The 16,817-nt window shown below is 50.0% G+C and overlaps 1 protein-coding gene across 9 annotated transcripts in view; it reads right to left on the bottom strand.

Moving 5' to 3' along the window:
• The window catches only part of LOC117207417 (mitogen-activated protein kinase-binding protein 1), a 79,129-nt gene that overhangs the window by 38,277 nt on the left and 24,035 nt on the right, over positions 1-16,817 (bottom strand). For 5 of the 9 annotated variants that reach the window (XM_033447622.1, XM_033447624.1, XM_033447621.1 and 2 more), the window contains exon 2: positions 11,419-11,570. In XM_033447622.1, the coding sequence (XP_033303513.1) occupies positions 11,419-11,502 (84 nt within the window). In that variant the 5' untranslated portion in view covers positions 11,503-11,570. Of the gene's footprint in view, positions 1-3,376; positions 4,065-11,418; positions 11,572-16,817 lie in introns of those variants that run through there. The other 4 variants (XM_033447628.1, XM_033447625.1, XM_033447619.1 and 1 more) reach the window with 3 other exon arrangements.

Here is a 16,817-nt window from a genome sequence, read left to right on the forward strand (position 1 = left end):
TCTATATTTTCCACTTCTTTTTTCGCGTAGAATCACCCCCTTTCCGCTTGTACCGCCAGTTACCAACCACCCTGTATATAAATATGTTTAACGTTGCTCCGACAGCGGAGGACATTAGCAACGCAGTACAGTTAACGACAGCCTACCTTTCAGATACATCGACGTAAAACATATTATTTCTCCTCGTGTTCTTAGAAGGTACGTGGAAATTGATCGCGTCGAGCAACGGACAGGGCAGTCAATCACAGCTCGACACTATCGACCGATAGCCTAATATTCGGTTTTCTGTCGCCGACGCTTACCGACCAATAGCCAGTTAATCGATCTTTGTCGCCAAGAATCTTTCTCATTTGTTGAGCAGTAATTTGTTACTTAGTACCAAGGTACCTTGCTCAGTTGCGTTGCTTCGTAAGCTCCCACAGTTTGAAAAACTTACCATTTTCAACGAACGAAAGAACGCTATTGGAGAGTTTAAACCGAAACAGAGCCGGCGCCAGGGAGAATCTGTGCCTGAGCTGGCGGTCGGACGCTGTCGATGCTGTCGAACCGCTAGCGGTCGGTAAATTGTTAAGATCAAACAAAAAAAAGAAAAAAGAGAAGAAACAGGAGTTACGTCGCGTATCTTCTTTCGATTTGCAAGCGGTGGCATATTAAAAGCGTAATTCGTCGGGCCGAGCAACGCTCGATTGGTCGGTAGCACCGGGCGAGCTAGGACAGAGATAAAGTTGGAAACGATGCTGGTGCGTGGCAACGGTACCGAAGATAAACTGCGAGTAGAAAGAAGGCAGGTGGTTGCCGAGTCTGATGCAGCGTTCTCGCATGCCGGGGAAAAGGACTATCGCGGAAAGTGTGCCACGCGCTGCCTTTCCGTGCATTTTTGACGGGCTGGCTGCCTGCTCTCTACCGGTCGGGTGAAAATCATGTGCAGAGTTAGACTCGCGATTCGCGCTCGAAAGTTGCAAGGAAATCGCGAAAAGAGATCCGACGTTGAACGATCGATCGACGAATCGACGCGAACACCGATGTGCAACGAACCGACGCGGCTTTGTACTTATTCCACGTCGATTTCAATTCGGTTTCGATAAACTGGCCGCGGGAGAGACGCGTGAATGGCTCTGTTTTCCCAAGGTGGAAGCAACGATCGCATCGGTGAATCGGTTGGCGCGATTTGGTATTTTTCACCGCGTGCGAATGAATGCGAATCATCGAAGCTTGGCTGTTATTAACGCGCTATCGCCAGGCTTTTCAACGGGCGCGCTTTTAACGTTAGATCAAACGGCAATATCGCTTCGGCGTGCACAGAGGGCAACGTTTATCGCGGCGACGATTTTCCTCGCCAGCTTTTACGGCGAAACTTTTGCCATCGGTCTTCGAACGAAACAACTCGATGGTTCGACGGTGGGTCGATTAAAGTTAGGGGACAAAAGCGGTAAAATATGGCTGTTCAAAATCGAGAATTTCTTGCAACGAGGTCTATCAATAATATCGCCAATACTTTCTCAACGAAAATGCGGTCTGTCGATAAATGTGGACGATATCGTACCGACGATTGAAATATTGACGATATATTAGTAACCTGAGGATATCCCTAAGGATACCGACTGACCGCGTTCAGTGAAATCGGCGTAATTGCGAAGCCCCCTTTCTCCCACAGAAACTGAAGAACGTACTCGTACATATGCATACGTACACGCATTTATATTTTTCCAGTGCACGTGCATCGTAACATTTTCTATTCAGAATATACGCTTGTTATATTCACTCGTTAGATTCTTCGCTAGAAGACGATTCGATGCGAACTGTCTCTGTGAAATCACTGTGTCGTGCGCGCATCGAGCAGCAGCGTGGAATTCAAACCGTCGACTAACTGTAGCTCGTGCGGTTAACTTCGCCTCGTCCTTTTTATTCGCCGTGACAAAGAAAATTATATAACGAAAATTTGTGGAAAAAAAAACATCCGCGTACAAACGAAATCGCGTTGCTCGAGCGAGCGCTGTAACGCGATTGTTCGCGGTAACAATGTAGCAGTTAACGCAGAAGGCAACGCACGCGCAGGTACACGGTTCGGCTTTACGCTTCGAAACCGGTCTTTTCTTATCAATCTCGCGGAATAATTAAACCCGTGGATTATTGCGCGGTAGTAAACTGCAACGTCGTAAAACGAACTCATCTTTCTGCACAGTGGCGGGCGTTTATTTTCGTTTTACTTGCTTCGATATTTCGGGCGACTGCAAGTTGTCGCCGGTAATTCTCGCCGGATTCGGTAACTCGTCGATATCTCGAAAAGGAAGAACCGGCTTGCGGTAAAAGAATCCGAGATGCGACGAGTCGAATCACGGAAATAAGATTTAACGACGATATTATGGTACTTTCGACACTCTTCTTGAACAAACTCGTCGACCAAGTCAGTTTTGCATCCAGCCAGCCGGACTGTTCCGCCAACATTACGACATCGAGGTAGAAGCAACGGTAATTTATCGAAACGTAATACGAAAACGTACATCGGAGATCAACGACCGCGTAATAACTCCATTCACGTTGGACGAAATAAGGTAATAACGCGTGGCGCCAAGTATGTAAATATATACGAATTATGGAAGGAGAAAAAGATCGATTAATTGCTTGCAGAGCGTTAACCGCGATTCGATTTCGCTAATCGACGATACACTTTCCACCGTCGACTATACGTTACGACCGCCAGCTGACACAGACTAGACAACGTCCGCGAGGAAAGCAAAGCGAATCGTTTCCTCCGAGAGTCGGTTAACGCGAGGAAAGCGCGTTCTTTCAGACGTATGAATGGACACGAGGCCGGAACGATATCGGAAGTTAACGCGTTTACGTAATGCCGCGATGTTTCCACGTGAAAATGCGGCTATTTCGATACGCGTTCGTGATATAACGAGATCGCAACACCGTGTTGCAACCGTATTATTTTTCAATATCACGGTCGTTGATATTTCAGCGAATCGATAACATCGCCGCGATGAATTTTCTGATCTTTCGACTTCTGCTGCGAGTTACATCGCAGCTGCTTCTCCAAAATTTCCCAAACTATCGTTCTATTCGTCCCGTATTTATCCTTCCACGCGACATCCATCCGACTAACGGCATCTACCACGGAAGTGCAATTACGGCGGAATCGTCGACATTCGAGTAAACTTTACTCGATGAACGATCGCTGGAATGACGAGGAAATTATCGTTATGCGCATACGCTGTCCTCGCGCGTCTGTCGAACAACGCGACGAGCTCCTCGACGTCCGAGAAGGACGCAAGGCACCGGGAAAGAACGAACGATCGCAGAACACCGAGCAGACGTAGCAGGAGATCGGCAGGCGTTAAAAGAAGATAATCGCGAGTGCGTGCATACGTACGTCGTAGGCTGGTATGCTCTCCTTGTCCCGTACCACGGGCGAGCTGTTCCTCGGAGCTATCAGAGCCATTTCTCCCGTGCAATTTTCCTCCACGGGTCCGTGCAGGGTGTGTTCGCGTGTCGTGTTTCTCGGTCACCGCGTGTCCCCGGTTTCTCATCTCGCCGTTTTCCTCGACGAGCCTGGCTTTCCCCGTCGAGTCGCGGCACCGCGATGGAACATCAAAATTATCCGTATCCTTGCTGGCGAAGTGGCACGCGAAGTCGTTTCTCTCGTTTCGCCGCGAATCGTCGCTACGACGCGACTTTGACCTTCGTTTCGGATCGAGAGGTTCGGGCAACGATCCTCCGGTGGCTTGCCAGCGCACGCATCTTAAATCTCATTCCATCTTCCTCCCATTCAATTTGCTACTCCCTCTATGTTCGTCTGTACGTTTATCAGCGTGTAGATCGCGTGCGTTTGCCAGACACGGCGAACGATCGTAGCTTGAAGCGTCGGCGCGGTGCTTCGCACGCGTGTAAATTAACCGAGACGTGTCGACGCACTGGCGTGCTTCCGAGACTCGCAGCGTCGCCGTAAACAGCACGAACGTCGCTCAAAGCATCTTCGATGCTAGAGGTGTCGGGAGAGCCGTTTCCTTCCGCTCGAGCATCACCACCTTCTTCGGTTTCAGCGACCTTCTCACTGGCCAAAATCGTTTCACGAATTCACGACACTGGCCTGCGCCAGACTTCCACGATCACTGGTCGCATCGAACAGAGGAAAACACCGGCCGAACGAAAAATCGAACGCGACGTGCGTTTCAGAGGACCGGGTTAGTTGCGCAACGAGTCGATTTATAATCGCTGGTAATTGCTCGCAGCGGCGATCGCGTGACCGCTAACGAGCCGGTCGCACAGAGAAAGAGGAAAACGAACGGGGCGACCGGAGATGGAAGGAAAAGCAGGAGGAAGAAGAGCGACGGAGGACGTCCGACTCCGAACTGAGGTGTTCTCCAGGCTACCGCTCCGACCGACGATCGTAACCCCACCCCGAGACCGCGACTGTAACGTATATCTGCCACTTGCCAAGCCTTTACCCGACGATGTCCGTTCGATTTTCCCTCCCTCCTCTCTCTCTCCCTACTTTCCTCTCGCCACATTTTTCTCCTATTTCGACGTACATGGTCGTTTCCGATAGTCGACCGATGCGAAAACCGACGAGGACGCTTCCACAAGATGAGCAGAGTCAAAGATCGAGTTGCGTGTTTCGTGCGTCTTGAAATTCGCGCCTAGACGACAATCCTCGACGAAGAGCTTCGCTACTCGATCGTGCTTTCTTCTTCTTCTTCGTCCTTGCTGCTTGCAATTCAACGACGATGTTTCATCGCGACATGCGACGATCTTCGGTCAACCATTCTCGCGCGTGAGGAACCACACCGAAGAAACGTGCTTTCTCGCGTCCTTTCAGGCTTTCGAGACGGTCCACGTAACGAAATCGTGTTTCTGAAATCGTGTTTACTCTAGGATCCTACGTGGGCACTTGGCTCGTCTGTCCTCGCTCGTTAAGGACGGCGAATACGAAATTTCCACCCACGTTAGTGAAACGATTTTCGGCCTCCCACAGTCGGCTGCGAAGCGTAATTCTGCTCTCGCACCTCCACCTCCGCGTCTGGCGTTTTGTAACGCGACCAAGCATCGAAAGGGAAAGTTCGATCGGTATTGAACCGGCGTTGACGAGTCGCGGACTAAAATCGCGGCGTGGAAACGTCGGCTGAAATTGACCGACCGCGTAACTCGAATTTGGCCTGGTTATTGCCGTGCAATTGTAGGCTATCGATTCAAAGGAAGAAAGTAAAACTCCGAAAGCGAGATCGCGGCTTTAGATTGAAACGGTCTATGCAACCAGCGGATCGCGAACGAAAACCGGAACGCTGAATATGTATGCCCGAAAAATCTTCTCCCGCCGGACGAAAGCGAATCTGCAATTTCTGGATTTCTGGCGCCGAAAGTAGGCGGCTACGTGCGCCACGAGCTGGTCGCGTAGCGTTTACTTTCGACTACACGGGACACAGCCACAGCGCGCGTTATCGCTACGACTACCGATAGACAAAACACGAAGCTATTTCTACCAAAACCAGTGAAAATCACTGGTCTTTAAAAAGCACCTAATAAAAGAATATTTGTATATTTATCGACTTATTACTTTCTTACAGAAGCAATTCCATGTTACGTAGCAGATTCTTGGTATCATTAATCCATCTGGGATCCCTAAACGAGGGTTGACACGTTTATAAAATTGTAGAGCCAGTCATTTTGACTGCTGTGGTGTTTTTAGTGTTGGCATCTAGGAATTTTCCTGATAACTGATATCGTCATATCGAACGATACTCGGTAAAAGTTTGAAAACCGTGTGGGAAGTCGTAGAAAACGAGGAAACTGGTTAATTAGGGTTCGATAAACAGATTGCAGGGTCCTTTTACACTTTGAAAGGTGTCAGTCATTTTGACTGGTATTGATATAAGTAACCTCGATATAAAATTATTTTCAGCTTGAATACATAAAGAAGAAAATAAAATTCATTATATTAGTCTTTCAGTTATCGTTGCGAAAGTCATTACATCATTGCGGGGAAAAATATAACACGAAGTAGGAATTGTAAAATAAAATTGTAAAACCAGCGAATTCGACTGGTGTGGTAGTCCCAGTGGTATCGTGCAAACGTATCCTATACGTTCGATATACGTGGCACGTGTAGCCACGTTCCAGCATACTTGATAAATCTTCGAAACTCGATTTACTCGAAAACGAAGCGTAGAGAAAATATCATTGCCGTGTTCGCCTCTTATTCTTCCACAGGGAATCGCATGCTGTGTGCTACTGGATATGCGTTACCCGGCCATAGCTTGTACGCGTGAAACGGACGTGGTTTGTTACTCGAGAACCATTTAAGTAAAGTTTCAGCAATGGAAAAGAGAAGTGGAAAACTTCTTTCGGAAGTGGAAGAGAAAGCCAAACGGGAACCACCGTTGCAATTTAACTTCGCAAGTACCTGTTATACGATCGACGGAATAAACGCTACTTTAGGAAAGTTGCGCCAAGTAATTCGGACCAAGCTCCATCGAGGTCGTAGGGAAATGTGGGAGTTGCCGGTATCGTTGATAAATTCAATCGGCGAACAGTCGGACATGGAGCAACGCAAATACGCATATGCACACACGTAATCGCAGAGAAACGACGTCGAGTTATTTAGCCCGATGATGTAATCGAGCTGCTCGTCGATTCGATGAACCGCCAAAACCGTGTACTTCGTACGTTCGTCGAAATTTACATAGGAACTCGGTAAGCCGCCAGAGAATCGACGGTCGATCGACGTACGTTATTAATCGGCGACACGAGAACGTCGTATTAGCGCGCGTCATACGGTCGACGTTTTGCAAGGGAATCGCGCGTCTCGTCGTTGGAAAGGAAGCGACCGAACGCGGTCTCTTAGCTTTCGGAACGAAGTTATTCGAAGATAAAAATCTCGATACGTTACGCTATTTCTTTTACGGAGAACGGAAGAATCGGCCATCTATTTTCGTTCGCGTGAACGCGTATTCGGCCGGGCAACGAACTTGAAACGCGAAAGGGGACGAACTCGTGCAAATCGAGGATGGAACTCGCGCGACTAGAATGGAACGACCGAATAATTAATTCAAACGCTGATCTCCGTATCCGTCGTGCGGAGGCAACGTCCCTTCCGCTTCCGCCATGAGAAATTCATTCCTCGGAGATTCGCTATCGGTCGAAATTCGCTCGATACGTTTCTCCCCTTTCCCAATGGAAGCTTCTATCGAAACGATCGAACGGCCGGCGCGAATTATCTAATGGCACGCTTTAACGACCAATGCCACGTGTTAATGCGACGCGAAAGCTCGTTGATTAAGACTCGGCAAAAAAAAAAAAAAAGAGAACGTAATGGCAGTTCGCCGGGATTCTTGCGCAGTCGACCACGTTTCTTCCTTTTACGCGCTTCGTAATAAAAAGCCGGACGTTGACGAAGAACCCAGGTTGCCGTAAACTGTTTTGTTTGCTAAACGCGAAGAGCAAAAACCTGAAACGGTACGATTAAAGAAGATCGCTTGGTCGCATTTCTCGCTCGGAAATGTTCCAGCTCGCTTTGTCCCGGTTCGTGCAAGTTCGACCGTGCCACTTTTAACCATTCGCGTAGTACACGAATTCGCTTTTGCTTGGAATCGAGAATTATAAGCGTTCGGGTAACGTCCGAAAAGTAAAGTCCGTAGGTAAAAAGCAAAGAAAGGAGGAGGAGCTGGTCGCGTGATAAGAAGCAATTTTATTAAAAGCCGACTACAAGCGAGTGATAAAAGCCCGTGACACGCGAGAGGATGAAAATGGTGGCGAAAGGGCTGTGATGGCAGACAAAGGTGTGTCCCTTATTGGACATTAACATCCGATGTAATAAAGTGTAAAAGGTTTTCCCAGGTCGTTGGCACGAGACCACATGTTTCGCTCAGGAAGCCACACTGTTTTAACACGGTGCACCCTTAGATGCAAAATATAACACGAAGTAGGAATTTTAAAATAAATTGTAAACCCGGTCAATTTGACTGGTGTGGTAATTCTAGTGTTAACACAGTGCAAGATTTGTCCTCATTTTTTTTATCGATTTTCTAGTAAAAATGTTTAATTGCTCAATGGGGCAACTTTTACTTCAAAGTATCTTCTATTTATCGGTTACATTCAAAATTCCCTAACTGTCGATTTTTCGTTCAATTTTTACAATTGTAAGAAGTTGGAGTCATCGACAATGACCACCGTGGCGTGGCAGGAGAAACGGTGGTGGGTCATATACGACCAACGTGGCGGTCAAAGCGTTAGACACCCAGGTCGCAGAACGCGCGTTTCATCTTCACCTCGTATATTAATTCCTGTATTCTTTTAGCTGGCGCATCGTCGACGAAAGTCGAAAGAGCGAGAGGAAACGGAGAAAATTCTTTGGAATTTCAGAGATATCGGATCGATCGATTCAAAGTCGGCGTGTAAATGAAAAGATCGGTCGCTGAGAACGCAGAGGAAGAACCGGCGTTGTGTCGCACCGTTAGACGAAACAGGAAATCGCATCCAGCCACGGGCATGTGACTTTCCACCTGTCACACCTGTCTGATCGGTGTTTCGAGAGAAGAAGAGGGAGAAGAATCGATGGGGAATTACGTTTGAAATTTCTTCGACGCCAAAGTTGACGTAACTTTCAACGGAATTCGCCGGATCGGAAATTTTGGAAGTTTACGTCGCGTGGTACAACCGTGGACCGAGTTGTTGACGATTAGTGGAGGGGCACACGGATTTACGAATGACGAAACGGACGACATTGGTCCTTCGAAGAAAAAGTAAAAGCAGGCGGTTCGCCGGGTAAAGTGTGTCGACTAGGTCAACGATCCGCACCAGCTGCGAACGGCATACACCTGTTTCGCGACTGCATCCCCGACGAATTTGTCGAGGTCTTGGTCAGACGGAAACGAGTTTCGAATTCAAGACCAGATTCGCACTTCTGGACCGCGATCATTTGGAAGTCAATGGCAACGACGAAATCCCGATATTTGCAAAATCGTCGGAGAAAACCGATTGAAGATTCCGAAGGTCTCTGCCAAACGCGAGCAATTAAAATTTTAAGCTCGATCGCTGGGACAGGCGGCAGCGACGAAGCAGCGCTGTCGCTGCGAAAAACTGGCGAGGGCAGAGCGTAGAACCGATTCTCCGCCGCCCACCCACGCGTTCGTTTACATACAATCGCGATTTCGGAGCTCGCGCGGGCGTACGACGTTTTTCGTTCGCGAGCAAAGCTTCGAAGTTGAAATTTCAAAGAGAAATCTACACGTCCCTTTTAACGGAAAAATCGCAAATGCAATCTGCGCGATCGGCGAAAGTTCGACTGGTCGGAAAAAGGGACAAAGCGGGCGAAGTGAAAGAAACGTGGACGATGAAACGTGGAAACCGCGTCAGTCATCGGCGTTCGCGGCGAACCGAGCGTCGATAATCTAAACATTCTGCGATCTGGAAACGTCGACGATCGGTTTCGCTGAGTCGCAGAGCAAACGTCGAAAGATCGCGTTAAACAGCCGAGCGAACGAACGGACACGCTTTTTCTTCAAACCATCGATCGCTCTCTCTACAGCAGTAAGTTTAACTTCCAAAGTTAAGAACAAACGTGAAAATGGTTTAAAAGTTCGGTCGTTTCGACCACGACGCGAACGTCGATCGAACGTTCGTACATCTTCTAGTACGCGACTCTAGTGACAGGAGGCGCCTATCGTCGTAATCGCTTCGAAGCACGGTTCACAGGGTAAAGAAGATTATCCGGTTATCGACGACCACTTGTTCGAACGAGCGCCGAGCCAGCGACTCACGCCGCTTCGAGACGCCTCGAGCTTTCAATTCCATTGCCAAAGATTTTTCTTCCCGAACAGGGTCGTACCGTTTGTCGTTCGACGCGTCGATAGAGGACTACCGATAGCCTCTGTTCGATTCGTACGATGCTACAGCCGCAAGACGAAGACATCCACGTTGATCGCGATAACGCGACGCTCGGTGGCGAGACAACAAAATAGCAGAGTGTTACGCGACGGTTGATGTAACGAAGGCAGCGTGTGCAGGCGCACGCGTCGCGTCGCGTCGCGTCGCGTCTCGAGAGTCGTGTAATCCGATCCACTTGTTCGAGAGGGAAAGTGGCATGGAAACGAGCGCTGAGATTTTCCGCAGAGAGCGGCGACTCGTCGCGGAAGACTCCGAGGCCTCGAGGAACGACCGGCCACGGAATGCGAGCTGCAAGTGCAACGCGCGTTGTGCACGGCAGCGCGTCGCCCACGTTCGCGCATACTTGACACACCGGCGCGGCGTGGCCGCAGCCGCGTCCGAGACGAGGCGAGGCGAGCTCTCGAAAAATGGAGAATCGCGGTGACGTCAATCCGGGGCTGCTGCATGGACAGGGATGCATAATAATAACGCGCATCCGGCGCGTATCGAGAAATCCACACGGTTGGACTGCGACTATTGTCTTGGCCGGTGTCAGTCGTACGTCACGCCGCTTTGTGTGGAAGCCGCTTCTATCGCGGCAAGTTCGTCGCGCCAATCGTTCGCGTTTTCCATCTCGACGGATGAAACGTTGAACGAGGGCTGCTCGAACTTTACGTTCGAAATAGCGTTGCATCGCTATCGGGACAACGTTCGTAGAAAATAGAACGACATACGCGTTCCATGGATTTTTGCACTTTCGAATTTCCGATAAAAATCCGCGCTGCAAGGGTGGCGAATTTTTCCCAAATTTCTAAATATGCCACGCGAGATCCGACTAACGCTACCGACGGACGATCGAAGCAGGGGGAAGCTTGTTAAGCTGCGCGAACGTGCAAAGCGCGGCAAAAACCGGTGACATCGACTGAGCCATCGCTCGTTTAACCGCTTACTGCTCTGTACAGGCGTTAGATACGCCGATTAATCAAAGCACGCTTTCCTCTTTAACGCAACGCGGTTCTAATTTTCCAGATCGTGCGATTACGGAGCAGCGTTTTCGTAAATGCGTTGCGAGTAGCTTGCTAGTAGATTCGCGCAGAAACGAACAGAGAAAAGGCGATCGTCTTTGCAGGGTTACCTGGAGAAGATGTTAGTAGGTCGTCCGAAAAGTTTCTTTCGTTTCATAAGGAAATAATGGACGCACATTTTCCGTTTCACCGAATTACGTACGATCCATTTTGTTCTATCAAAATACAGATCACAACGTTCGACAGATTAGGTTTCGTATAAAGATGCATCGTTGTAAAAGACGCGTCTGTAAACGAAAGACACTTTTCGGACGATCTGATGCAAGTCAAAGTAGGCGACAAGAGAGTAAAAGCTAGTTCGCGCTAACTCTGACGAACGCCGGAAGTTGTTCGCAACATGCGCGTATTCTATTGGGTTGGCAACTAAGCGATCGCGGTTTTTGTCAATACCACGCCTAACGACAAAATCCGCGATCATTTGGTTGCCAACCCAACACGAGTGAGACGAACGAATTTTCCTTCTACTCACCCTGTCCTGAATCCTGACGTTTTCCTGACCTCTCTTCAGGTTAGGAGCCCGCAGGACCTTGCTCGTAACTGGTGGTTCCATCATGGTGGCAGGCGTTGCTCTCTCGTCAGGAGTTCATCCCTGAAGGAAACTCGATTCTCTCATTCCATGTTCTGCAAGCAAGAGAGAGAGACACGCGATGGAAGATTGCCAAACGCCGATGCAAAGATAGGAATTTGCGTCGCGTGAAAAATCGGTGTCACCATCTGCTAGTCGATCGGCGATAAACGGCCGGTCGTTGGGCGAAAGTAAGAGTAAAGGTGGACGACGCGCGCTCGCGTCTCTCGATCGTGGCAGATCGAGACCTACGCGAATTCCAGCTCGACCGGTACAGCTGGTGGTTGCAAACGCGAGGAATGGATAACGGTATGCGCCGCAGTTAACGGAAGATAATGCACGAGCAGGTATAAGGAGCTAGCTCGTCGGAGGGATTCCTCGAATATCGACCTCGCCTCTCTCCATTTCCCTCGGTAACGCCTCCGCCGAGTCGGCGATCGCCTTGCCACGCACGGCTCTCCGACGTTCGTCTACGACGACGACGACGACACGGCCTTCCGATCTCCAGGCCCGTCGATCCGATCGATCGATTTTTCCGGCGCGATAGCGTCGACCGTGAACCGCAAGGAACGTTCCAGCGTACAGAGATTGGCAGAAGGCACGCGAGTATGGCTTCCACCGACGACAGAAAGCAGTTTATCGTGACACGAAATCGATAAAGCGCGATACTAATCTGCCTTTTCTCGGAGCAGCGTCGCCAGGTACTCGGCGATCACCGACCGACCAAGAATTCTCCGAACGCGAATCGTCCGTTCGTAAAGCGGGTCGCTTAAATTTCGTTTGAACGTCCGGTAACGCGATCGGAAAAAATTAAGTAGAACTGGACGAATCAGCGAAAAGAAGGTTGGCGGAGCGAATATAAGATGGGAGACGTACGATGGCCGAAATACGAGATGGAAAGAGTAGAAGAAGGTAATAAAAAGCGCGTGATAACGTGTCGGCTCGTACCGAGGCAATTACCGGCGGTGTCCCGAGGTACGCGTAGCCGGCTTCGTTGTCGCAAGGATTTATGAGCTGCAAAGGCAGGCTGCGAGAAGACGGGAGCCGATGTCGGGTCCGGGCATCGTTAAACGCGTCTTTAACAGACCGCTGATGAGGTTTGTCCATTAATACGTATCCGATGTCGTGACTGGGGATGCTGCTCGACCGATGAGAAGGACTTGGCCCGCGGCCAAATATTCGAAAATCGAGGAGACGAGGAGCCTGCGGTATTTCGCCGGGATCGGGTATCGTCGGTTCGATGAAAGTCACGCCCCGTCAAACTCTCCACTCCGTTACTCGCGCGCACACTCCACGAAACCACCGCTTCCTCCAAGAATCGCCGATTTTTCCCCATTCGATCGTCCTAACTGTGTTCCCTTTTTCCCCTCGATGCCCCATCGCACGATCTTTTTTTCTCTCTCTCTTTCTCGCGAGTCCACGGTCCAAGGGTAAGACTTGGCGCGGCTGTATATCCCAGAGATAACGAGTTACGAACCCGCTATTTTATTCGTACGTTTGGCAGCGAGTCAAAAAATCTCCGTTTGCCGGACGAGCGAAAAGCCGAGAGGAGACTGGGCGGCTTCTATCGCGACCCGCGCGAGGATATACGAGACACGCGCTCGTCTCACGGTATACAAATTGCACGCCCCGTATGCTGCAAAGCAGCACGAAACGCGCGTTACGAAACTAGAACGTAATAGGGAAGATACGGCGAGTCGCTGAAACGTTTCACGCTTCGTTTCTCATTGCCTCTTAAAATGCCAACGTTCCAATCATAAGCAATAACGTAAACGGATGGCTTCCGGTTGCCCTTGTTGTCCACGAATTCAGGGTGGAGCAGCTAACGAGGAAGCACCGACGCGACCCTCGTCTTCTAACGTCATCGAAATCCGCCGTCATTGAAATGCGTTCCACGTGGTAAATGGTGCATCACCCGAGTATCTATTCTTTTCGTTCGCAAGACAGGCTCTTGTACTAGATACGAACGAACCTAATACTTACTCGATTCACTAGCTCAAGTAATGGCGGTCTATTAATTTCGATGGTAGCGGCACGCATAACGTTTAGCGCGCGAGAAGGACGATGCCACTTCCGTTTCACCGTCATCCATCCGCCTTCTTCTATCGATTACGCGCTATCATCGATAACGAAAAAGATCGGCGAAACCCGTTTCTAGCCGTTCGTACGTGGCGAATTATGTAAAATAGTAGGCGACCGTGGCGAACAGACGCGCGCAACAGCGTGGAACGACCAACAGATTCGAAACGAGAAACGGACGCGCCCCGGTTCCACGAGCCCAGAGATTATTTCGCAATGAAGGAGTCCGCGCGACTCCTCGTTACGAGTCCCACGACGCTTAGTTAACGCGGCAGACGCACAACTGGTAAGATTACTTCACGATCCGGAACCGTAGATATCTCAGGAAAGTGGTTACGTTTCGTTTGCGTTTTCACCGGCGAGAAATCGCGTTCCTCCACCGGCATAGGACCAAGCAAATCCAACGACGTCGTCGCGGATCGAAGAGATTTTTCTTTTTCACGGAGGTGATTAACGATTTTTCTCGTTTTGCGCGAAATAAAGCGGTAAAATTTGTACCGCCACTCGACTTGATCGTCGACCTCTTCGAAACGTAGGACGAGAAGAGCGTAGTATTGCGGCGATTTTAATTACCAAAGACAATGTTCGTCGGCCTAATTCGCCAATCGGTCCCGCATTAGCACGGGTTTTGGCAAGTTTCCATTAGCGCTACGGCTAGTCGGTCGACCGCTTTGCGAAGCCTTTCGAACCAGCACCGTTACACGACCAACGACCAAGAAACATTCGTCTTACGCGGAATCGAACTCTCGATCCGGCGAAATTGTCTGGCTATCGCTTGCCGATTTCCGTTGCATCGAGATGTAAATCGAATCGCGAGCGAAACTCGAAACGCGATGCCATGTAAAGATATCGGAACGTCAAATGGTAATTAACCGCTGCACGCATTAATTTCGCGTTAAACGTTGCGTACAATGATGTTCGCCATTGTACGCGAAGAAACGAACGTAGGCAACACGAGATACATTTTTCCGGCCCGTTAATCCCATTCATAGCGTCGCGAGATTGCCTCGAGTCGCTTTTCCCGAAGAGGACGTCGTACGCGTCGTCGGTAGATCGACGTACTCCACGCTCTTCGAGGCTCCGTTCTTTTCGTCACCTCCGGTTGCTGCGTGTTCGTGAAAAGATATGCCCAACGAACAGCAACTTGAGGAAAGATTTCGTCGCTGGAGCATCGCTCCTCGGGAACAAGAGGAGACTCTTTCGAGAAACGGGAACGTCGACGAGAAGTTGCTTCGATGGAGACGTAAAACCGGAAAAATCGTGTCCGCGGAGAAAAGCTGCGACCCGAGTGAGAAAAGTTTCGTCGCTCGAAACGTTCTTCACCCTCGGCCAGATATTTCGCGCAACCGGCCGAGGTCCGTCCGCCTATTTCCAAGCCCCTACGCGCGTATTCAAAGGGATCTGCTTTAAAAGATTCTCGCTGCGGATAAGCAGAAGCCGCGCGAGATTCCACGGGTGCAAAAATAGCCGACGCGAGCACGCACTTTGAATGAGTTTTATCGAAAAAGAAAGTTACTCGTCGCGCGTACGATAACGTGACATAACTTTAGCTAAATATAGAGGTAACGCGGCGAGCGCACGGAGTATTTCTTGCGTGCATTTACGTAAGAAAGACGGCACACGAACGAGACGGCGAAGGGGCAGCGTGCGGTAACCGTGGTATCTCGTCGCCTTCGCTCCCGCTGAATGGTTAACGATCGACGACGAGCCAGCTTCGTCTCGGCTCCGATCTTCCGCGTCCCGGCGACGAGCGTATTTTCACGGAACGAGTTTCGAAGAACGCCGAGGTACTGACGGCAGAGGAACTGCTGCGAATGCTGCGGTGCATGGGTGCGGGAGATCACTCGTGGAGGCTTTCACCGTTCTCCGGAACCGGAAGCAGCTAACCTAATTCGCCCGCGCGCGGGTCTTCTTATCGGTTGCGTGAGCGACGAAACATCGTCTAAACGCGGTCAATTCGAGTAGAACGAACCTGGCTCGTCTCCGAGTCTCGTCTAGCGTTCAAACCGACGTCCGTGTCTCCCCCGCGGATCGTTTTCGATGTCACGCGTTCAACCACTTTGGTATCGCGCGGCAGTAACGTCGTATTTCGAGCGACCTCCCTCTCGTTTCGGTTCGATTTACGATATCTCTGTGGATGGTTTTCGAGCGGATAAACCGTAGAGAAACGAAGCGTGAATCTCGGTCGAGCACGATTTACCATCGCATCGTGGATTTCGTGCAACGTCGCAAACTCACTAAACTCACTATCCAGCTCTTCTGCTGTCAGCGGTACGTACGTACGGTTGAACGTCGCGATGCAAGCGTGGGAATCGTAATGACCTAGAGCCAGGGAAGGTACGATGAATTACGGAATGCCAGGTCGTCTCGCGTACGTGCGTGGTATCGAGTCGAGTCGTCGATGACTAGGAAAATTACCCAACCTACGCGACTCTCGATATAATCGAAGTGTTTGCCGTGGAGGTCGGCTTCCAGATCTCTTCGAGAAGTTTCCAGTTGCTTTTCGAACTCGAGAGAAGGAACGGGGCAATCGGAATGGGCTGCCCATTTACCGGTCTATCTTTCGTCCGGGGGAAAAATTCGAGGAAATGAAGAGTTCACGGGAAATAGGTCACAGCCGGAAGGTAGGTCCACCGTCGTTCGATCGCGGGGTATCTTTTCGGCGTTGGCTGGAAAAGACTTCGCGAAGCACCAGGAAAAAAGAGTAAACGAATCGGAAATCGACTTAGCCGCGCCGCCAAAGAATCCGGACGAAACGGAATCCAGCGACTTTTCAACGATTTAACCGCGTTTTATTACGCGCGTTGAAGATATCGCGCTGAAATCGAGCGCGTCTCGCCCGCGCCCTGCCGACAGAAGCACGAAAAACGTGCTTTACATAACAATTCCGAGATATCGAGCGACGCGCTATCACCGCTGGCACGTCTGAGATAACGTGCCGTCTATCTTTCGTTCGTTGTACCTGACAATAAGATAAGAAACGTTTTAATCCGTCGACAACCTGTTCGAGTCACTTTACGAGCTCGTGTCACGTACGACGGAGCGGAGAGTCCAAGTAGGGCTCTTGCTCGTTCGCGACAACCGTTTCCGTGTACTTTTACGCGAGTATGCTTTTCCCATAGAGGAAGTCGCGCGTCGATGGAGAACAGGGAAAGAGAAAAACGTCGTACGACACCGAAGACGCGCGCTGGTTTAGCGCGATTCGTGAGAAAATCGTGATTCGA

This window comes from Bombus bifarius, unplaced genomic scaffold (genome assembly GCF_011952205.1).
Source record: "Bombus bifarius isolate JDL3187 unplaced genomic scaffold, Bbif_JDL3187 scf7180000008030, whole genome shotgun sequence".
NCBI classification, from domain to species: Eukaryota; Metazoa; Arthropoda; class Insecta; order Hymenoptera; family Apidae; genus Bombus; species Bombus bifarius.